This window comes from Canis lupus, chromosome 21 (genome assembly GCF_011100685.1).
Source record: "Canis lupus familiaris isolate Mischka breed German Shepherd chromosome 21, alternate assembly UU_Cfam_GSD_1.0, whole genome shotgun sequence".
Classification (NCBI taxonomy): domain Eukaryota; kingdom Metazoa; phylum Chordata; class Mammalia; order Carnivora; family Canidae; genus Canis; species Canis lupus.
The window spans coordinates 745,426-770,230 of record NC_049242.1 but is presented as its reverse complement, the minus strand read 5'-3'; the positions used below and the strand labels follow the sequence as shown (position 1 = coordinate 770,230).

Below are 24,805 nucleotides of genomic sequence, written 5' to 3'. Positions count from 1 at the left end.
GTAAAGAACAGTTTATACATATTTTTTCTGGCATAAATATTCCTAACGTTCCCTCTCAGTTTTAAAAATGGGGACAATAAATTACATGGTTATCCTACTTATCCACTACAAAATAAAATGCATGGTGGATATATGAGCAAGTGGCTTCTAGTGAACCGCACACTATGAGCATAAATACTAAAGAGAGCCACCTTAAGTGAAAGAATGTCTTTCTAAATCTTGATCTGGAAAGAAATTAAACTGTAGTATTCTGTAACCTTTGTACATTCTGGATGACTTTTCAAAGCAGATTTGGTATATTGAATATAGTTGTCTAGATTGGAGTTGATGGAAAATATCTATTGATATTTGTTGACTACAGTTGATGGAAAACTGTAAGAGCAGTTATTTTCTTTTATCCTTCTTTGTGCCCCCACTCCCCATCTTTTGATGACATGGGATTGTGCTTGGCCAATAAGTTTCTGAGGAAATGACTTAATACTCTTAGGTCAGGGGCCCCCAAGACCACTCCTAGGTTTAGTGATTTGCTAAGAGGACTCACTGCTCTGATATATTAGTGAAAAGATACAAAGAAAAATCAGCAAAAGCATGTAGAATGAAGTCTGGGGGAAAGCAGGCACAAGCTTCCAAGAGTCCTCTCCCAGTGGGAGAACATGCTTAACTCTCCCAGCCCAAAGTTGTGACAGCATATGTAAAACATTGTCTATTAGAAACTCATTATAGATTGAATGTTCATAGTCTGTAGGGGGCTGGTCACATAAGTAGTCTCTATTTATCATATCCTTAAATTCCAGACTCCCAAAAAGAAAGCAGGTGTTTAAAGTAAATCATATTACTGGCACAATTTAGATAACTGTGATCTACTCTTAGGTGGAAGGTGCCTTCCTGAATTCCACATTCCCAGAAGCCAGCAGGAACCAGCCTTATAAGCAGGTCTTTCAGGCGAGAGCGCTCAGGACCACCTTGCTCTTTTCCTCACAGCTTTGTTGACCACAAACAGCCATCTTATGCTGTAAAGGTGTTTCAACATTTTAGTTTGTTCCCATGTGCTAGTCTATACAATCAATGTCATTATTTCTTAAAGAAAACCTTCAGAAGTAACTTGTGGCATAGAATGTTATCTCTGATATTGAAAATATTTTTACATCCTTTACATCCAGTGTTGTACTGGAGCTTTCTTTTGGAGAGCTGATGTTCTTATCTCTTTCTAACTTCCACATTCAGTGATGTTAGGTTTGTGATTTGGAACTGGCTGTTTTGGGAATATTTACACCACAGAAACTGGCATAGACAGAGACATCAGGCATCCCCACCAGAGACCCAGTTGTTGAACATCGATTAGCATGCCACCACCTATACCTGCTTACCATTCATTCTGTAAATACTGTGATAAGAAGAAAATATAATAATTTATATAGAATGCCATTTTGTTGATATATATATATATATACACACACTAGGAAACTCAAATTTCCCACCTGACTTATATGTTCTTTTTGTATATTAGATGGAAACTTAGAATTCTCGACCTTAAAAATCTCTAATAAGTTGCTCATAATACTGGGTTACTTTATTTCTATAAATAAAGTTATTGTAAATAATTATTAAAGGTATTTCAAATGAAACTAATATGCTATGATACCCAAGCCAGCAAACCTAACTTTTATCGTTTTTAAAAAACTTTTATATCTGAAATTACCATTGTAAAATGTCTCCAAAGCATTTTCTGTTCCCAAATTATTGTTGTTGGATACTTAGTACTCCAGAGAGCCCATTCCTTTCTTTTCATCTGCTTTTAGTAACTCAGCTGGCAGTGTAGAGTACAAAACTGGGAAAGAAAAGCCTTTTAAAAAGGACATCAGATGATAATGGGCATAGAGGGGAGGCAACATTAAAAAAAAAAAAAAAGGAGGAGGAAATTATCTCGATAACATTTCCCTCTCTTAATCAATAGAACCTTCTTGTAGTTATGCATAATAAATGTGCAAACAGTGTTAGAGCATGATTCACTGGGTTAGGACCATTGAAATTTTTTTGGTTCTGCTACCAGTATTCTAAGAGTTTATCTAATGATGTGACTCTACTGAATATTCTCAAATGATTCTCCCTCAGTTAAAATCCAAATTTGTTATAAAATATCCAAGATTTTTTAAAGTTGTGATGCCAACCTTACTTTAACCTTCTGTCCTCTACTTTTTTACTCTGTTGCCAAACTCAGTCTCTTTCATGCCTCCTTACTTCCTCATGAGTTGACTATTTTATTTTTCACTATTCACTGCCAGTTGTTCATCTTAAGATTCAACTCATACCACCACCATCTTCCTGAATTTAGTTTCTTTTTCTATGATCGATTTCCATATATATTTATATGCCTTTTTTATATTTTTTATGGTGACTGTTGTATGCTTACTTTCCCCAACTTCACACTCCATATCATATAAGCTCTGGTGTGCAAGGACTGTGTTTTCCTGGTCTCAGTATGTTCAAAACATAATAATAATTGCTATATTAAAACTCTTTTGTAGAGCTTAATTTTTAATAAAGATTTTGGAGAACAGAATTTGAATCATTTTCTACATAGAACCATGAATATTTACACTGTGTGTCATGATTTGCCTTTTATTTTTTTTTTTTTTACTCTTTAGGCAGATATACAGGTTGACCGAGAACATCAAAATTTTTATGAAGCATCACTAGAATATGTCTTTAAAATTCAAGAGGTTCAAGAAAAAAAGAAGTTTGAATTTGTTGAACCGGTAAGCTTCAGTTTCCCTACAAAATAGTAGTTCTAACACATCCTATGAAAACAAAATTTGTAATGTTTTTCTGTTGAAAATTGTGATTTTTTTTAAAGACAAAAAGGAAAGGAAATGTAGAGGAGGCTCAATAGGTGGAGTACAGGGCACAGTTAGGGCAGTGGAACTATCCTATATGATACTATAATAGTGGATGCATGTCATTACACATTCGTGAAAACCTACAAAATGTGCAATGAAAAGGGTAAACCCTAATGTAAAATATAGAGGTTAGTTAATAATAATGTATCACTATTGGGTTATCATTTGTGACAAATGTACCACATTAATGCAAGATGTTAATAATGGGGGAAACTGTGGGGTGGAGGTTGAAGGAATATATGAGAGCTCTTTATATTTTCTACTCAATTTTTATATAAACCTAAAACTGCTCTTAAAAACTTATTAATGGAAAAATTAAAAATTTAAAAGGATTTACATTATACATACCTGAGTAAATCTAGCTCACCACTGAAGTGACCCATTTACTCAACCTTTAGGTGAAAGGAGAAAACATAAGGTTTTATTTCTCCCTTTGTTCCACTCCACTTTCTCACAAGGATAGGATCTGCCTGACTTCCCTATGAAGTCATTTATTTTCCTAAGTCAGTGTAAAAAGTAATGGATTCTCTGATGTAAATTGCATTACAGGAAAAAACAGGTGGCTGGTCTTTTTAAGCTTACTTCATTTTCTTAGCATTTTTTCCTCAAGTAGTAGCATAATATGTTACAATATTGCCTGAGTAAAGCATCATCTGTAATGAATCCAGGTAAGTTCTAGAAGTCAAGATAATCTTCTGTTAATATATAATGCTCAATTCCTGTTAAATGAAAGGATAATAATATTTAAATACATAGGTAATCTAAAAGATTATTTAATCCATATATTTGTTTCTATGTCAGTTGTCAAAAAAATCTGTTTATAGGGGCAACTGGGTGGCTCAGCGGTTGAGCGTCTGCCTTTAGCTCGGGTCATGATCCCGGGGCCCTGGGATGGAGCCCCACGTGTCTCCTCCTCAGCGGGGAGTCTGCCTCTCTCTCTTCCTCCTCCTCCTCTGCTTGAGCTCTTGCTCATAGACTCCCTCTCAGTAAATAAATAAAACATCTTTTTAAAAAATCTTGTTTATAATAAATAAAGTACCTATTCCTATTTAAGTGGAGATGATGGGGAGAAGGAAAAAGAAAATACATTTTAAAAGACATTTGATAAAATTAACTTCTTGATGGAAACCCATCACTGATTCCCTAAGGATAATGGGAAACAGGCAGAGCAGAGGCTGGGAAGAGTTTAGTCTCTGCCTGGCTCCCAACCACTTCTGCTTCACTTTTCTTCCTTTAGCTGAAGCAACCTGACTCTCTCCCATAAATTGGGCATTAGACAAGTATATAAGACTAATGCTTCAACTAGACAAATTTAAGGAACTAAAGACCACAATGCAGGCTCAGGGATTTAATTTTTACCTTTTATCTGGGATAACAGTCTTAACTACAAGTTCTGTTTGCTAAACAGCTAAGTCCTTAAATTCCTGAAAATGAGTTAGTAATCTTTCATTGAGTAGATGTTGGGGCGGGGTGGGGGGAATCTCATTAAATTTTGTATGAGTTAGGGGGTCTGCTGAAGTTATCTGTGGCTCATTGAGAACGAGGCAGCCTAACAACCCACGGTCTAGGAAGATGACCAATACTTAAAATTCCTGTTCTCCTTCTCATTGATGAAGCCCTGCCTCTGAATCCCACTATGGCTCTTTGAAACCGCTCTCCTTTGCTGACAAACGTCCTCCTTTGGAGCTATTTCTTGGGATTTCTGAATTTTAGTTCTTCTTGACACTAAACTTTTAGTGTATGCTCATTATTTCTGATGGTATTTCTTCATGCTTGTTCCTTACCTGCTCCCATTCTTTTCAGATACTATGCTCATCTGCTTTGTTGTTTTTCTTCCTTGCCGCTGGAATGACTCTTTGACACCTGTAAAACTCTCCTCTTTCTCCCCTGGAGAGAGACATGTCTGGAGAGGGACATGTGGGTAGCCTATTACCCTGTTAAAGCCTTTCTTATACCATATACTATCTGGGAACAGTGAACTAGACCATTCCATCAGATGACATCATTCATACATATAAGAAGACTGTAAAAGTGTTAGCTCACAGGTGACTGATGGAATGATAAGAATTTGTAAATCCTTTTGTAATACATGTAGAGAGGTGAAAACTGTGCTTCAGTTGAAATGTATTTTATTGGGCAGCCCGGGTGGCTCAGTGGTTTAGCGCCCCTTCAGTCCAGGGCCTGATGCTGGAGACCCGGGATCCAATCCCACATTAGGCTCCTGCATGGAGCCTGCTTCTCCCTCTGCCTGTGTCTCTGCCTCTCTCTCTCTCTCTCTCAATCTCTGTGTCTCTCATGAGTAAATAAATAAAATCTTAAAAAAAAAAAAAAAAAAGAAAGGTGTTTTATTCCTTCCCTTTACTATATCCCAAATGGGAATGAATGGTCTGCTAAATCTTCTGTAGTGCATGCCTTTTTTTGTGACACCACAATCAAAATCAATGTTAAATTTGTACTTCTTCCAAAATATTTTCTTGGCTGCTATATTTTTCTTATTGGAATGTCTGGCCAAACTGAAATAGTGCTATCAGTTTAGTTTTGTTCTCATTTCTAGCCATACAGCTTCATCCATGGAGTTCTATTTAATTTCCCTTGCAGTAATGAGAAAAATGGAAATGGGAGCAATAAAACATGGGCATGCTGCTCTTTAGGTTATGTATTTACAAATTAATTTTGCAGAAATTATCTTTTAATTTCAAAAACAAAAAAAGAAAACTTTAATTTTTTTGTTCTACCGAAAATTCAATTCCTGTTGCATCATTGTTTCATTTTCAGAAGTCTAGTAGTCTACTCTAGTTTTAGCCCATATTTATTTAACAAGTAAACATTAGACAAAGGAAAATGCCCAAGGTTGGGATCTGTCTTCTGCAGATTATAAGACATAGAGTAGAATAGAAACTATAAGTAGGGAATGATAGTTGGCACTAAATATCATAAAGTAGGAATATTGATCTATTTGAGATAATTTTACATTGTGTAAATTAGTGTCAAGATCTTACTACTTGGGGCAGCCCTGGTGGCCCAGCAGTTTGGCGCTGCATTCGGCCCAGGGTGTGATCCTGGAGATCCAGGACTGAGTCCCACATCAGGCTCCCTGCATGGAGCCTGCTTCTCCTTTTGCCTGTGTCTCTGCCTCTCTCTCTCTTTGTGTCTCTCATGAATAAATAAATAAAATCTTAAAAAAGAAATCTTACTACTTGACATAAAAAAATCTCTACAGAATATTCAAGAGGTGCCATAGTACCCACCTCTTATCCACAGGTATATATTCCAAGACCCCCAGTGGATGCCTGAAATCAAGAGTGGTACTACCCTATATATACTGTGTTTTTTTCCTGCACATGCATATGTAACTATGATAAAAGTTAATTTATCAATTAGGCACAGTAAAAGATTAACAATAATAACTAATAATAGAACAATTATAACAATATACTGTAATAAAAGATATGTGAATGTGGTCTCTCTCTCAAAATATCTTATTGTACTCACCCTTCTCGTGGTGAAGTAAGATGATAAAATACCTCTATGATGAGATGAAATGAGGTGAGGAATGTGGGTGTTGTTAATATATTGTTATTGTTAGACTACTGTTGACCTAATGATATGTCAGAAGAAAGATTATCTGCTTTCACACTGTGGTGGACTGTAGGTGACTGAGCCACAGAAAGCAAAACCTTGGGTAAAAGGATATTACTATATTAGAAATAAATATTCCTACAGTGCCATTATTTCGAGGAAAGGCCAGTTCTAATACATAGAAGAATAGGGGACATTTATATACTTTTTATAAATCTTTGTAATTTTTTTAAAGGATACAAAATAAGCTTTTAAACTCAGTTCTCCATTAGATACATAGTTTTAATTATCACATATATAGTTTAGTTTATCATATCTTATATAGAAAGTGATTTAAGTTAACTGATCTCTAGATCTACACTATGCAGTATGGTAGCAACCACCCAGGTATGGCTATTGAGCACTCAAAATGATAGTCTAGATTGAGATGGGCTGTAAATGTAAAACACATACTAGGTTGTAAAGGTTTGATACTAAAAGGTATGTAAAATATCTCAAAACCTCTTTTATATTGCTTAACTATTGAAATAATATTTTGGATAAATCATATTAAGGAAAATATTAAATTTCACTTGATTTAAGATTTTTTATGTGGCTACTAGAAAATTTAATATTTCACATTAGTTTATTCACATTCTATTTCTGTTAAACAGTGCTAAACTTCGTCCTTTCAGATTTGCCTACAAGATATATAAGTTCAGGTCTAAAATGAGGGGAAAAGATTAGAGAGGGAAAAACATGATCTCCTGACTCTTGATCTAAAGTCCTTCTTACTTCTCTGAATTGCTTGGAGCTTATGAGAATTTTGGGAAATTAGGAGAAAAAGCTTCTGAAGTATGCTGAACATGAACATCTTACCTAAGACACTTGAACCCTGGTGTATTTGAAATATATTATGGTACATGAAAGTGTGTGACTCAGAAACCCAGAGAATCTTTTTATGACTTAACTCCCTTATGGTTCATTCAGCTGCAGTTGGTGTGTTTTGATTATATTCTTTAGCATACTTAGCTGAAACTAATGTTTTGCGAGCAACTACTATGTGTCGTGTGTGTTCTCTGTGTTATCTCACATGGCCCATACAGCAGCTTTATTGTTAGGCAGTTGTTATTATAGAAGAGGAAGTTAAGTCACAGAAAGATTGTTAGTTGCGTGAGATCACAAACTTCAAGAGAGGGAGACCCAGGAATTCAGAATGTAGAGCTGAGGTCATGTTGTAGCATTCACTGTCTCAGTGGATATGATTATAATGATTATTGCTTCCTTAACACTTGCTCTGACCAAGTAAAATGGATGACTATAGAAAATTTTAAAGTTATTTTAATTACTTAAAATTAGAAGAAAATACAGGGTCGACTTTTACTTTGGCAAAGGTGCTTGAATCAGTGCACATATCTATCCATTTATTCCTTCTTCCATTCTTTTTTTTTCATCCTTTTTAAAAAGTGGTCCCCTCCCTGCCCAGGCTGCAGTTGACACACAACTTTTCCTGTAGTGACAGACAAGTATAATGCCTGTGAGGAAGCAAGATAGAATTTAGTCCAGTCTTACAGCTGTGCAAATCTGCTTGTTTTTCAAACTCTGTGTGCCTTAGGTTTTTATCTGTAAATTGGGAATAAAAATTGTAGTTCCCAATATTGTGGTGAGGCAACTCAAGGCAAGTAACTGGATCATTAACATTAGTATTAGCTAGTATTGAGCTCTCACACTGTTAGCACTACATATGGCAGCAATACTGATGAATTGTTTTCATCAAAACAAAGCCAGATATAACTGCTTCAAAAACACATTTTTTTATTTTAACATGCATTAAAATATACACCTAAATGCTGTAAGAGGGCAGCCTGGGTGGCTCAGCAGTTTAGCGCTGCCTTCAGCCCAAGGCATGATCCTGGAGACCCAGGATCGAGTCCAACGTCAGGCCTTCCTGCATGGAGACTGCTTCTCCCTCTGCCTGTGTCTCTGCCTCTCCTTCTCTGTTTCTCATAAATAAATAAATAAATAAATAAATAAATAAATAAATAAATAAATAAATAAATAAATGTTGTAAGACCATGTTTTTAATATTCTTTTTAGACTTCATTTTAGTCTTTTTGCATTATGTTTAAAATTAATGTGAAAAATGAAAATAAACCATTGATGTAAACTAGAACATCTTGTTTTTGACACTCTGCCTTTAGTCTGTTAATTTAATTTTAAATCTCTTGCTAATGAAAATTTCACTTAATCTGCTTAATATGCTTTAGCTTTTTAATTTATTATATCATGAAGTATACTATAAATTACTTTTGGGGCTGTTGAAAGTTTGAATAATTTTGAGACTCAATAACAGCTACTTGCTAAGTTAAAGTCAAATAGTATATAGACCTACAGGTCTTGAAAGTTAAACTTTTTTGTGTTCTTTTTCAGTATGGTTCATTAGCTTTAATATAGAAAATTTAACTATAATTTTCAGGTGGCTTAGGCGGTAAAGCAGTTGCCTTCAGCTCAGGTCATAATCCAAGGGTCCTGGGATGGAGGCCTGTATGAGACTCCTTGCTCAGCAGGTGTCTGCTTCTCCCTCTCCCTCTGCTGCTCCCCTTACTTGCTCTCTCTCTCTCTCTCTCTCTCTCTGTCAAATAAATAAGGTATTTTTAAAAAAGAAAATTCAACTTAAGATAAATTAAAGTGAGCAAACAAGACAATGTCTTTTTTTTTTTTTTCCCAAAAAAACTTTGGGACTACAGGTAAATTTCTAACCTACTGAAAACTTAAATAAGGTCATTTTATAAAAATGAAACAAGGGATCCCTGGGTGGCGCAGCGGTTTGGCGCCTGCCTTTGGCCCAGGGCTGATCCTGGAGATCTGGGATCGAATCCCACGTCGGGCTCCCGGTGCATGGAGCCTGCTTCTCCCTCTGCCTATGTCTCTGCCTCTCTCTCTCTCTCTGTGACTATCATAAATAAATAAAAATTAAAAAAAAAATAATAATAAATAAAAAAATAAAAATGAAACAATAAAGCTGTCCTCAGATCATACATCTTAAAATCTATATTGGTTCTTGGACTTAGTTCTAGCTAATGTTATTTTGAAATTTGCAAAAGCAATTAAGATAGTGAATAGAATTTTGGAAAAGTAAGAAAAAATGCATTGCCTTGGATTGATTGACTCATCCGCTTATATGTTGTTTTAGAAATCAGCCATGTAAAGACCTTATCTAAATGTAGCTTCTGCTGAGCTTAATTTTTTTTCTTTATTTTCTGTAGTTTCAAGGCTTTATTTAAATTGTAGTTAGTCAACATACAGTGTAATACTAGTCTCAGTGCAGAACCCAGTGATCCCTCACCCATACACAATACCCAGTGCCTACTACCACAGATGTCCCCCAATACCCATCACCCATCCAACCCATCCCCCACCCCAGCAACTCTGTTCTGTGTAGTTAAGACTCTGCTTAATGGTTTGCCTCTTTTTTCACCCTATGTTTTGTTTCTTAAATTCCACATATGAGTGAAATCATATTTCTCTAACTTCTTTTGCTTAGCAAAATCCACATGTGCCAGCTCCATTCACATCATTGCAAATGGCAAGAGTTCATTTTTTTGATGACTGTATCTATATATGTATGTATGTATGTATAGAATGTATATATATTTCTCATATATATGAATATACACATGTATGTATATATATAATTTCAGTTTGTGACTCTTCTTTATGCACTTATCAGTCAATGGACATATGGACATTTGGGCTTTTTCTGTTAAGTTGGCCATTGTTCATAATGCTGCTGTAAACATTAGAGTGCATGTATCCCTTCGAATCAGTATTTTTGTATACTTTGTGAAATACAATTTTTGGGTCGTAGGGTAGCTCTATTTTTAACTTTTTGAGGAACCTCCATACTGTTTTCCACAGTGGCTGTACCAGTTCACATTCCCACCAACAGTGTAAGAGGGTTCCCCTTTCTCTTCATCCTCGCCAACACCGGTTGTTTCATTTGTTGTTAATGTTGGCCATTCTGACAGGTGTGAGGTGATAGCTAATTGTAGTTTTGATTTTTATTTCCCTGAGGATGCATGATGTTGAGCATCTTTTCATTTGTCTGTTGGCCATTTGTATGTCTCCTTTAATTACCTTGTTGGCTACAGCCCTTTGTTGTTTCTGTTTTTTACCACACCAGTTTACTACCTCCAGCCACTTCATCTGAATTCCATTCCCTTGAAATCTTGGAAATTTGCCTTTAGGAACTCCATAGATTCTTGACTGCTGATGCAATATATAGCCATGATTTCAAAAAGTTTTACCTTTTTTTATTAATTGAATGTATGCACATGTCAGTTAATTCTTTCATTTGTTCTTCTGTCCTTCTTTTATCATCCTCTTTAAAAATTTTCTCCCCAGGCTTCAGTTGACCGGCTGCTTTTCATCTTTGGACCTCTTTTCTTCAGTTTTCCCATTTATTTGATAATATTTTTATACTCTTTCATTTCCATTCAAAAAATTCCTCTGAATATTCCTCTGAATATTAAACTTAAAGCACTCAGTAGTTATTTTAGGGTATCATCTAATGTATCCTTAAGTTTCCTCCAAGTAAGGAGTAGCATAGAGTACAGGTTTAACTCACAGGCTAGACACTTGTCCTGGGTGACATTGATGCCTTGCCTCTGCCCTGTGTTTCCAATCTTCTTAAAGCTTCCAGTGACCAAATGTGGAGGTCTTAGAGATTTGGACTTCTTTCTATGCATTATAGTACTCTGTGTATGTGAAGTGTATTTTATTTTTTTTAAAAGCAGTCTTATGAGGATGTGATTCATATCATACAATTCAGTCATCTTTAGTTCATTTTTGTCTATGGTATGAAGTAGCGTTGACTTCATTCTTTTGTGTTTAGTTATCCAGTGGTCCAAGAACCATTTGCTGAGTAGACTATTCCTTACCCATTGTATGGTCTTGGTGCCCTTGTGAAAATAAGTTGACCATCGATGTGTGGGCTTACTTCTAGATTCTCAGTTCTTAGACATTGGTTTAATGTCTATACTTGTGCCAGTATCATGCTGTGTTGATTACCATTGCTTTGTATTATGTTTTGAAATTGAAAACTGTGAGTCTAAATATTTAGTTCCACTTTTTTAAGATTGTTTTGGTGGTCTGGATCCCTTGCAATTCCATATGAATTTTAGCATCAGCATTGTCAGTTATTATAAAGAAGTTGCTGGGCTTCTCACAGGGATTGCATTGAATCTGTACATCATTTTGAGAAAATATTGCCATCCTAATAGTATTAAGTCTTCTAATTCATGAACATGAAGTATTTTCCTTTTATTTAAACTTTCTTTAATTCCTTATACAGTGTTTTATACATTTCAAAGTTAACAAATTTTGTACTTAAAAATTATTCCTTAGTATTATTAATTAGTATTAATTATTCCTTCTTTTGAAACTATTGAAACTATTTGAAACTATTATAAATGGAATTAATTTCATTTTCAGATTGTTCATTCCAAATATATAGAAATTGAGTTGACATTTGTGTATTGATTTTGTATCATGCAACATTGCTGAACTTGTTTATCAGTTCTAGTAGTCTAGATAGTGGATTCCCTAAGATTTTCAGTTATTAATTTCTTTGGGAACAAGGAATGAATCACATCATTATAAAAGCCTTTATATCCCAGTTCTTCTGCTTAGTTTGAGGAGCAGTTTTGGAATTACTGCGTCATTGCTTCAGAGTTCTTCCCTCACCCCCATGCTAGGCCCTAGCCCCTTTTCTTACTTTTCTCTGTCATTCACGGTACCACTGGAAACTTTGGGCCTTAAGACTTGAAACTCAGTGATTAATGGGCTGGGGAATTATGAATATGGTTTTCCTTTGCTGTGTTGTAGTGGTTTTGCTAAATGATTATCTATAAATGCAGTATCAATGTTTATATTTGGTTGGGTTATTAGAGTGACAAATAGTAATTTGATTCTAAAACTGTTGGGAATAATAAAGTGCTATATAAGCTATTACTGATGATAAAAATGAAATAATATTTTTGGGGTGCCTGGGTGGCTCAGTTGGTTAAGTGTCTATCTCTGGCTCAGGTCATAATCTTGGGGTCTTTATTTATTTACTTGAGAGAGAAAATGCATGCACATGAGCAGGGGGAGGGGGAGAGGAAGAAACAGGTTCCTGGCTGAGCAGTGAGCTTGAGGTGGGGCTCCTTCACAGGACCCCAGGATCAAGACCTGAACTGACTGAGCCCCCCAGTTGCCCCCAAAGTGATTTAATATTAAAACTTAATTTGAAGAAAAAAAAAACTTAATTTGTCTCTTCAGTAGTTTTTAGTTGGTTGTTATTATTTTAAAGGTCGGGTTTACCTTGTGGTTAAGCTGAGACAGTAGTCTTTCCCACACTGCTCCACTCACGCAGATTGAACAAAGAAAATTACATCTAGGAAATGCAATTCTGAAAGATTTTCAGGCTGTCCTATTAAGTTACCTTAATTTAGCATCTTGGAATTTGTTGAGGATAAAATGAGCTAGTATAGATTCAAACCTAAAAAAGTTTTACTTTACTGCCATCTAAAGGCAGCTATTTCATACACGCTGTCCTTTTTAAAAAACAAAAGTTGCTTCCAAACTGGATGTAGAACAAAAGGAAAAGGTGGAAGGTTCTTTATAGGTAACTTCTCTGTACTTTCCTCAAAATTGTCCTTTCTCTAGTTAGGTGCTCAGCATGCATTGTCTGCTACTGAGTGAACCTAAATTCTGTTAGAAAATACCAATAGATTTATTTATTTAGACAGATCTTGGGGGAATTTGGTGTTTTACAAGAAGACTTACTTCAGATATTCTTACCGCATCTTCTTTATAAGTTTAAGTAAAAATAAAATCCTGTATACTTAGGATGATAGCACCCTCCTTGTAGGACATCCAGTTAATAACAAGACAATTTAACTGGGGACCAGTTATAGACATTAAAACATCAAATAATACTCCTTCAAACTTTATGAACTATCATCTGGATCTTTCAAAGACTAGTGTTGTCTGTATACGTCAAAAGTGTATTTCTGAAAACTTCTAAATCTGTATATCCAAATATCAATTAATTAAATGCTATAGTTCTTTTTAATGAGGCCACAATATATGCAGACTATGTATTTTAAATTATTGGATAATTCAACAAATATATTATAGCATCATTTTAGTAAAGAATAATCTATTGAGTAGTTTTGATAATAATTATCAATTGATATAAAATTGACAGTGTACACTAATTCTAAAATTGGAAAACAATATATTTTGACGTATCAGGAATTGTTGAATGAGAAGAGGAGAGTTTAAAATATACAACTTAAAACCAATTTGATAGTATATGCTTTCTGACATGAGCATAACTTTGTAAGAAATTATTTATATAAGAAGATTTACTTATATAAGAAGACTTGCTATAGAAGAAAAGCATTAGGTAATTGTTTTCAGATAGAATGAGTATTTATCTGTTGGAAAACATAACACACATACCAGTTGGTGCTTAGCTAAATCCCTGTTTCCCCAGACAGAGGAAACTGTGGGATGTTTATTCACTTAGGAAAATTTCAAATTGTGTTTCTTCTTTAGTTTAAAATAATAGCTTACAGACATAATGTGGTATTTGAGTTAGAAAAACATTAGCCATTTCTGAAAAATATTTTCTAACTTTATGGCAGGAAGAGATCAAATTGGTGGACAAGTTTGTAATAAAAATCCCAGTGAATTAGGTTGAAAAAATGTAATTGTTTTTTCAGTTATAACTTATATAAATGACTATGTCCTATAAGCCCATGGAGATCCATTCTTTCTTTATGAATAAGACCATAATAAATAAGCACATGTGAGTTTAGGATTAGAAGGTTAATAGACATTGTGTTTTCCTAAAGAAGATTTTATTCCAACTCTTTATATGAAAAATCTGTATCCAGTTCCAAGTTTTTGATCAACTCTTTCTACTGTTTTCAGTTCTTCCCACTACTTGCCAAACTCTTGTCTATTTAACACCTGGATCAGTACTGCCACCTTGTGCTATTCCTCTTGTCTGGTCAAATTCTTACTTCTTCCCTTGGGTACTCCTTATCTCTAATTTACTGGTTAGTCTTCCTCACATCTGTACATGTTTTATCTTTGTATTTGAATTAGACCCTCTTCTAGGATAGGACCTATGTTCACGTTGGTCTTTGTTCCTATTAATAGTCTCTTCTGAAAATTTCTTCAATGCATTTAAAGAGTAGAATAGTTAATATAACAACTGTCCCTGTCACTGTTTACCGAAAAGGAAGTAAAAATTAACTTTAGTCGTTGATTTCACATTCATAACTCAAGTGTCTGCTTTGCCACATAAAGGAATTGAAATGCTTGAGGATTTAGAATGAAATATAATTTCCCACTTTATTATGTTTGATGATTATCTTTTTTTAAACACATTTCATGGTTTCTTTCATTTCTCTATTTTTTGCAGCTTTTGTCATTCCTTCAGGGTTTATTTACTTTTTACCATGAGGGATATGAACTCGCCCAGGAATTTGCACCATATAAGCAACAGCTTCAGTTCAACTTGCAGAATGTAAGACAATACTTATTCTCACTGCCTCTCCTTTTTTTTTTTTTTTTTTAAGATTTTATTTATTCATGAGACACAGAGAGAGAGAGAGAGGCAGAGACACAGGCAGAGGGAGAAGCAGGCTCCATGCAGGGAGCCTGACATGGGACTGGATCCCGGATCTCCAGGATCATGCCCTGGGCTGAAGGCGGCGCTAAACCGCTGAGCCACCTGGGCTGCCCTCTCACTGCCTCTCCTTAGTGAATCAGATGCTGACGAGAAACTAACAATAACCAAGCCAAACCTTGGAGTGTTTAAAAAACTTATCTAATTTAGGAAAGTCATCTAATAAATATATTAAAACGGGTTTTTTTTTCCTAGCTGCTGGTTTGAAAGTATACCAGTAAAGAACTATTCTTCATATGTTAGAAAAATTTAGGAACTTTCACAAAAATAAATATTACTGAGGTATAGATAATAGGTACTTGGAAGGTTGGAAACTCGCCTTTATCTAATGTTCTCATTATTTTACTGGGTGACCTTAGGCAAGTCTTTTTTTCTGAGAGGGTAACATTTTTATATTTGTGAAATGAAAAGGTTGTACATGAGCACTGAAGGAATATCTTTTTCCTCTCTGAAATTGCATGTAATATATATGCTATTTTAATTTTCTAAGAGTGAATTTAAATGGTTTTTAAGCAGTTGTAGCAATTGCTTTAAAGTTTAATAGAGATTTATAAACATCCTATCTATTTCTGTTAGGGTTTATGTTGTAAAGTTGTCTGATCCTTTTAATATCTGATTTCATAGTTATACAAATTCAAATTTGCAGATGCTAAGCATCACTTACATTTAAAAAACAAAACAGAAGAAATGCCTGTATTATCAAACCTGACAAATAGAAAGGTCTATTTGTTGAGAATTTTTGTCAGTAAATAGAACTATGGGGTTGGAGTGTCCCATGAGAAATAGGTAATTGGATTTATTTATTACTTGTGTTTGGTGTTTTAGCTTTTTTTATTTCTTCTAGATTTTCTAACAGAATTGGTTTCACATGTAAGTCATTACATTGTTTTTCAATATGGAATGAGTTTGGACTTTTTTAGTGAATATTAAAAGGAAAGATTGTTAAGGTCACAATATTTTATTACTTATTTCCATGTGCATTATAATTATATTAAGATTCCTACAGTTCAAGAACAAAAGAGGAATGTAAGGAATTGGAAAATTTCTGATCTTTATGTTTAAAAGAATTTGAAAAAAAAAAAACTTAAGAAGTAGCAAAAGTGGCAGTTAAAATTTTCCTAACTTACTTTGGGATTCAGTTCTTTTATTATGGGCCATAACAAATTTTAGAGTTGAGTGGTGCTGATATTTATACTTCTAAACATATTGCTTGCTTCTAAATAAACTATTGAGATAATATGGCCTGAATGCAAAAGAGATCAAGAAAAGCCTTATGCTTTTTATATCTTTTTTTTTAAGATTTTATTTATTTATTCATGAGAGACAGGAAGAGAGAGAGAGGCAGAGACAGAGGCAGAGGCAGAGGGAGAAGCAGGCTCCATGCAGGGAGCCTGACGTGGGACTCAATCCCGGATCTCCAGGAACATGGCCCAGGGCCAAAGGTGGCGCTAAACCGCTGAGCCACCTGGGCTGCCCTGCTTTTTATATCTCACTTTAAGTAAATTTGCTGTAATGTGGGTGAACTATTTTTTGTAATAGAAGTTAGAATTAATAAACTTATTCATTTTTATGAGTTAATTTATATACTAACCTCATGTAACTATTTCTGGAAACCAAGCTAAGTGATATTTCTTATTAAAAGTTTTAAGAATATGGGTGATGAATTTTTTTTTTTTTTTTTTTTTTTTTTGCTAAGTGCCACATAAAGGTATGGAATTTATTTTGTCTTTATTCTCCAAAAGAAAATATAAGTCCCTATTCATCTGTTTTTTTTTTAACCTTAGATGTTAGTGAATATAAAACTCTGTTTCTTAAATATTACATTTTTAAATGCTCTGATTTGTCCCTAAGTAATAATGTTACAATAGGAAATAGGAATAAAATATACACATGCAGAAGGTCATTCAGAAAAGTTGAAAGCAAATCAAAACCAGACCATAGGTCTCAGTATATAGGGTCATGGGATGTGGTGTGTAGTGCTGAGAGAACAAGGTTATCCTTTGAACCACTTGTGGTTTTGAAACTTGAGACTGGAAGTTCCTCGAAACCGATAGGAAACAATAAATGAAATTGTTGTTTCTATTTACTTAAGACAAGGAATAATTTTGAAAGTACTCGACAAGAGGTAGAGCGATTGATGCAAAGAATGAAATCTGCCAACCAGGATTACAGACCACCCAGCCAGTGGACAATGGAAGGCTACCTTTATGTCCAGGAGAAACGTGAGTCACAAAGACATACCCTAATGACTCTTAAGATTAATATTTTGTTTCTTTAAGATTTGACTTGGTTAGTGTTTTTCCTTCAAATAGGAAGACTGCAATTCCTTACAGCTTTATCATATTTAGTCTGCTCTCCCACTACCACCATCAGAGTGAGGAAGTTTATCCACATTTCGCCATCAGGATCTCCAAGTTGGCATATTATTGAACTTGGAACTTAACAACCTTCACAGATGATACGGTAACATGAGTTCAGTTTTAGAATTTCATTGTAATAGCTAACCTCAATTTAAACTTTCATGGAAAATTGAAATTCAAAGCCTTTGTCAGTATGAATCATCCTAGTGACTATAATAAAACTTTTCTCTCTTCCTACAGGATTATTTCTTTTAATTCTATGCTCTATCAGTTTTCAGGAATAAAACCGGCAATTATGTAATGTCAAATTGGCACTCTTGACTTCCTGAGGTCAGGAAATAAGCATCAGACACAATAGGGCACTATAATAATTGCCTCACACTAAGAAAGTTTTTCTCACAAAAATTAATAAAAAGCCTTTAAATTTTGTATAAATAGGATTCTTTCTGCATGATACTTGCATTGAGTGGAACCAATCTGACTAAATTAACTATTTCAAACCAGATATGCTCTAATGTATTAGTCTCATCCTGTTTGTGGTAAAGGAACAGTTTTTATTTCCAATCCATGATGGACCTATGTCTTTGTAAAACAAAATCATATGCTTGGATTTTGCAGTAATGCCAAATCATTGTAAAAGTTTTGAAATGCTTATTTTTACTTTCTGTACTATTCTCATATACTGGGACACAAAAAACACATGGAGAGAGAGCACTGCTCTGAGGTCTCTGTATCAGTAGATGATACATTAATGAAGTTGTTTTGGTTAGTTAGTAAGATATAACTATAATATAAAACTTTAACTCTTTCAACTGCAAGGATCAAGATGGGAAAGCTGGAGATACTGGGTTAGCAGCGAAAGTTTTTGACATAATGCAATGTAATTATTAAAATGCCAGCATATTTTGTATTTGCCATGCTCAGGTGATGCTCATTTATTGAATAGCAGTATACAAGCGAATAATGATTTGATCTAACAGACTCAGCAAATATTTATTACTCTTTGGATTAGATGATAGAGGGCTCCTGGTTCAGGAAATCTGGGTTTGAGGATTTTCTCTTAATCAGTATTGACTTTGACCAGTCTGCTGTTTTTGGATGTTAAAATAAATCTAATGACCTACCTAGCTATTCTGTAATTAGATCATAATAAACCACTTTCATTATAATTTCAAGAAAAAAAAATAATTCATTGGTCATTTATATACAAGGTATATAAATTTAACTCAAAACACTAAGGAAATTTTTAAATACTTGTTTTGAATGAGTGTTTCAGGTTTGAAAACCTCAGTGTGAGGGTACATTGAGAGGAGCTTATATCTTGCATCAATAAAATATTTTGCTGAGCAGAAAAATGTGTTGATAAAGAGGCTTATTCAAAATGCATGTGGCAGAGGAGGTACTATCCTCTTTCTTAGAGCTTTTTTTAATATTAAGACTCAGTAATATTTTATTTCTTTTTTTTTATTTTATTTATTTATTCATGAGAGACACAGAAAGAGAGAGGCAGAGACACAGGCAGAGAGAGAAGCAGGCTTCATGCAGGAGGCCCAATGCGGGACTCGATTCCAGGACTCTCAGGATCACACCCTGAGCCAAAGGCAGACTGAGCCACCCAGGCGTCCCAGTAATATTTTATTTCTTGAGTTTGTTTGTTATTTTTTATCCCTCAATGTTACATAGTTGCTAAAATCCTTGTGCGTATGTGATATTTTGTTCCAAAGAAAAAAAGCTTTGGATTACCTAGCAAAATTATTTTGTATCAATGTATATCCTGTTTATTTGGTACTTGGGAGTCCATCCATTGGACAGTGTTGTAGTTTATTTATTCTACAGCTATTGGACATTTGGTTCAAACTATAAGCATAGGCCCTTTAATAACTTGGGGACCGCATGGGTACACAAAATGCAGTGTTTTATGCACCCATCCGATGTTGGCATCTTGTGTTTTAAGATATGTGACTTCCTCTGGGTCAGTCTGAGCTAATTTTTTTGGGGGGGGAGGGGGGGAGGGGATCTGAGCTAATTTTAAAGCCCTTTGTGCAATGACCTTTCCTCCGAAATTTGCTATCCTTCTAAGTGATACCACCCACCTTTCTAGGCTAAAAACTGGAGGTGTATCATTTACTCCAGTGTATCTCCTGTAACCTGGGGCCAACTCTGTCCATTTTATCTCCTTGATAACTTTTGAACGTCTACCTTCTCTCATCTCCACAGTCTTTCTTTGGCCTCATAATTGCTCTCTTTCTGCCTCTACGCTTGCCTGTCTAGTAATCCATCCTCCACAGAGCTTCTGGCACATCCCTCTAGATGCTGGCTTGTTGTGCCCTTCTTCTGACGGCCCCTTCATGTTGTGTGGCCTTTGAGGCTTGAACAGTTGGACTCTCCCTCTCTCTTTAGCATCCTCTCCTTGATGTTGACCTCCTACTCCTAAGATTATTTCATCTCAATTTTTTTTCTATATCTACCTGCTTTGTTTTTAGAGCTTTAGTGATGTACAATTGGCATACAATGAATTGCAAATATTTAAAACATATAATTTGTTAAGTTTTGTCATTATATACACACCTGTGAAACCATCACCACTGTGAATACATTCATCACCTTCAAAAATGCTCTCATGCCCTATTATAATCCCATCCTCCTTTCTTTTCCTATTCACCATCTCCTCACTTGTATTGTCTAGGGATTGGAAAAGAGAAATGGATGGATTTATACCCCTTTGGAATTATTTTTATATGAGGGACAAATATCCAAAGCCCCTTTCCACTTGGTATCTTTGAAAGTGTTTATAAGAAAATCAGACCAGTTCACTAAAACATATTGATTATGCTGTTGCCATCACCAAATGAGTAAGTTCTATGGGGAATAGAAGATGAGACAAAGAATTTGGCTCCAGGGTTTTTATTCTGTAGTGGAAGGCATAAAACAAACTCATGCAATTAGTAACCAGTGATCAATAATAAATATCAGAACTGTAAATTGAGTGATAAACAGAGATGGATGTGATAGGGTGGTAGTAGCAGATCATTGCAGTTTGGACATAGAGCTCCACTTTATCAGGATATGTGGTTTTTACGCACTTCTAGGCATACATTACATTGTGTTCTAATAGACTTCATTTTATTTATTTATTTATTTACTTACTTATTTTTAATTTAAATTTTAGTTAAAACACAGTACAATGTTGGTTTCTGGAGTAGAATTCAGTGATTCATCACTTACATACAGCACCTAGTGCTAATCACAAGTGCACTCCTTAATACCCATCACCATCTAGCCCCTCCTCCATCTACCTCCCTCAGTTTGTTCTCTATTGTTAAGAATCTCATGGTTTGTTTCTCTCTCTCCTTTTTCCCCCCTTCCTATATGTCTGTTTTCTTTCTTAAATTCCACATAAGTGAGAGCATATGGTATTTGTTTTTCTCTGACTGACTTATTTCACTTAGCATAATATACTTAGCTTCAGCCACGTCATTGCAAATGGCAAGATTTCATTCTTTCTGATGGCTGAATAATATTCCATTGTTTATATAGGGTACATCTTCTTTACAAATTCATCAGTTGATGGATACTTGAGCTCTCTCCATAGTTTGGCTATTGTTCATAATGCTGTTGTAAATATTGGGGTGCATGTACCCCTTTGAATCTGTATTTTTGTATGTTTTGAGTAAATACCTAGTAGTGCAATTACTGGATTGTAGAGTAGTTAATAGACTTCATTCTAAATAAGAAGAATGTGGTTCCAAAGTTAGACCTATATTGGAATTCCATGCCTGTCATCTGTTTTTGGGTGATTCTGGACAATTTTTTAGCTCAGTATCTTTGTTTATTATTTTTTTCAGTATCTTTGTTTATAAAAGAAAGCTATTCATACCTATCTAGTAATGATGTTATAAGAATAGAGGTGATATATGTAAAATGTCTCTATTCTCAATAGAGAATAATACTTACCATGAACATTTACTGTTCCATGCAATTTATATTTATCTCATTAGATTCTTTAAACAACTATTGAGAACTTTTTCTTCCTCCAAAGAGAACAGTTAAATCACATGCCCTATTGATGGAGAAAGTAGTTTCATCTCCAGCTCTTAGGCTACATTTTCTTTTCTTTTTTTTTTTTTTAAGATTTTATTTATTCATCCATGAGAGACACACAGAGAGAGAGGCAGAGACTCAGGCAGAGGGGAGAAGCAGGCTCCATGCAGGGAACCCAACGTGGTACTCGATCCCGGGTCTCCAGGATGACGCCCCGGGCTGAAGGTGGCGCTAAACTGCTGAGCCAGCAGGGCTGCCCTAGGCTACATTTTCTTATACAAGAAATGCTCTTTATAATGTCTGAGTTAACCTGCCTTCTCATCACAGTTGAGAAGTGCATGAGTCTCATATGATGTCTGACTTAAAAACTTTCTAGATAAAATATGGGCGCTTAGTAGATATTTAGTGAATGTTATGGGAAGAATCCCATTCCACAAGTATCATCTCAGCAACCTCAGATGATTACGGGGTAAGATAACTAAACTTGTTTTATTTTACTTATTTTTTTAAAGATCTCTTTATTTTAGAGAGAGGGAGAGGAGAGCATGCAGGGGGAAGGGGATGGGCAAAGAAAGAGGCGAGAGAGAATTCAAGCAGATTCCATCATAATGAGTGTGGAGCCTGATGCAGGCTCAATCCCAGGACATTGAAGTCACTACCTAAGCCGACCAAGAGTTGGATGCTTAACCAACTACACCACCCAGGTGCCCCTAAACTTGTTTTATCTTGCAGCTTTAGATATATAATAAAATTTTATTTTCCCACCCTTTTTTTGAGGACTTAGGAATTTCTTATCTGAGAACATCTGCTCTGGCCTAGTGACAAGCAACTTTAAAGGAAATATCATGTGTGCATAGGAAACTTGAAGATTAAATGCATGATGTTCTGAACTTAAGGTGTAGACAAGAAAAAAACAACTTGGTCTAAAATGTCATCAGAGCCTTGCACAGCTTTATTTAAAAATTATTGCTGATATTGCTTTGTAAATTGTTTCCTAAGTAATAAAGTCACTATAAGGATTTTCATCCAGTCACTTTCCACTAATCAGCTCTAAGCCTTTAAGTATTTTTACTTGTGACAGAATTATCAACAAGTATGCTTAAGTACTATAGTTGAAATGGCCCTAAAACAAAATTGAAGTTTATTATAATAATCCTTTGTGATTGCAAAGTATATAGCTGTATCCTGTAATTTTGAGATCTGAGGTTAAGTATTTTAAAGCTAAATATGACATGAAGGGCACTGTTATTACAGAAAAAAATTCAAATGCCTAAGGACACACTTTTCTCAAGTAGTGCATTTTTACGATGTCTTACTTTTAAATATATGGTTATGAAACCACACCAGCAATAATATTGTATGTAATTGTTGCTAGAAAGATGCTAGTGTTAGGCAGGATGGGACCCTAGATGGAGAACTTGTATAGAAAACAAACTCCATTTTCAACCCTCTCAGCCCACTGCGGTGTTTGGATGCAGGATAAATGGCTTCCCTGTGGGAAAACTGACGGTCTTCTACCTTGGTCATGGAAAAATTGAACTCACCATGCATCCCTATTCCCTGGTGAAGCAGTAGCATCTAGTTCCTTAAGGAGAATACAGGAGAATAATGTGAAATGCTATAGGAAAGAGTTGCACAGTATTTACAGGGGGAAAAAGGAGCATTACACATATGTAACTTTCTTTTAAAATGAAAAGTAAAAGTTATTTTCACTTTAAGGAGTTATTTGAGTTTGCTTTTTTTTCCCAGATAGGTGGTAAGAGGACATAATTCCAAGGCTAAGTTAAGTCTTAGAGAGAAAAATGAGTGAATCTTTCCTTCATTCATTTGTCAAGAATTTATTGAGCAACAACTAATGTCTGGCCCTGTTCTAAGGATTAAGAATGTACTACTAAACAGAACAACACATGTTCCTGCTCTCATACAGCCTAAGAGTCCAGTGGCAGAAACAGACCATAAATAGAATAAATTTGTAAAATGTATCCTATTTTAGATAGTAATAACTGCTAGGAAGAAAACAAAGCAAGAAAGAGATAAGAAATACTGAGGTGAGAGTGATGCGGTGTTAGCTATCTCTTCAGGAAGAGCCGCATTATAAAGATGTCATTTAGGAAGAGACCTGGAGGAAGTAACAATGCAAGCCTAACAGATGTCTGGAGCAAAAGTAGTCCAGGCCAGGAGAACAAAATGTCCACATGTGTGGGGCGACAGTGCATCCCCGGTGTTCACAGACCAGCAAGGCGGCAGTGCGGTGTTGCTAGAGCAGAGGACATGAGGCAGAAGGTAGTACGATGTGTAGTGAGATCTGTAATGAGGGGCCAGATCACGTGAGGCTCTGCATATAATAAATAGGCTCTTTGGTGTTCACCTGGAGTGAAATGGGAAGCCACTGGAGGGTTTGGAGCAAAGTGGATGAAATGAACTGGCTAGATTTTTAGTAGAGTATGTCTTACAGTTTTAAAAATAAAGGACAAGGGTTAGAAGTAAGGAGATCAGTTATTGTAACAAAGGCTAATTTCTCTTTCTTGCTACGTCTTTGGAAAGTAAAGTATGCCACTTTTACTGAGGAGATAACTGAAATTCAGATCTAAAGTGACTCTTGAGTTACAAGGCAGTATCAGCGTTGCAAGCAAGTAAAGCCAACTTTGATTCCCAGACATTCAATTCCATACAACTCTCTCCCTCTACACTGGCCTTTCTCACAGTATTGCATGGCCTGTGGAGATGGTCAGTTGTGTATCATAGCATCAAAAACTGTACAACATAGTCACAAATCATTTGTTTACAACCTAATGTTTGTTTCCTTACAACAGGACCTCTTGGTTTTACATGGATTAAACATTATTGTACATACGATAAGGGAAGTAAAACATTTACAATGAGTGTTTCAGAAATGAAATCCAGTGGGAAAATGGTGAGTTTTCCTTTTTCTTTTTAAACTGAGCTCGTTAGTAAAGTAATGGAAGTTAAAAAAAAAAAAAAGTCATATTTGCTTGCTTTTCTAATAAACATGTAAACAAATTTTAAAAATTGCAAAGTCAGTAAGTTTTCTTTAACTTCAGTGATCTTGATGACTTAAAAAGAGAGGCAAGCATTTTCCTTTGCCTTACCCTGGAATATTTTTAATATTCAGTTGAGTTAAATGTAGGGAACCTTTAGTAGACCACAGAGGTGACTTCTCACATCCCTGGCGGAGTTGTTTA

The 24,805-nt window shown here is 35.2% G+C and overlaps 1 protein-coding gene across 7 annotated transcripts in view; it reads left to right on the top strand.

Annotated features, from left to right (window-relative positions):
- The window catches only part of ARHGAP42 (Rho GTPase activating protein 42), a 287,856-nt gene that overhangs the window by 200,067 nt on the left and 62,984 nt on the right, over nucleotides 1–24,805 (top strand). For 6 of the 7 annotated variants that reach the window (XM_038568209.1, XM_038568211.1, XM_038568210.1 and 3 more), the window contains 4 exons: nucleotides 2,646–2,756; nucleotides 14,935–15,039; nucleotides 17,294–17,423; nucleotides 24,416–24,516. In XM_038568209.1, the coding sequence (XP_038424137.1) occupies nucleotides 2,646–2,756; nucleotides 14,935–15,039; nucleotides 17,294–17,423; nucleotides 24,416–24,516 (447 nt within the window). The remainder of the gene's footprint in view (nucleotides 1–2,645; nucleotides 2,757–14,934; nucleotides 15,040–17,293; nucleotides 17,424–24,415; nucleotides 24,517–24,805) is intronic. The other variant, XM_038568212.1, reaches the window with a different exon arrangement.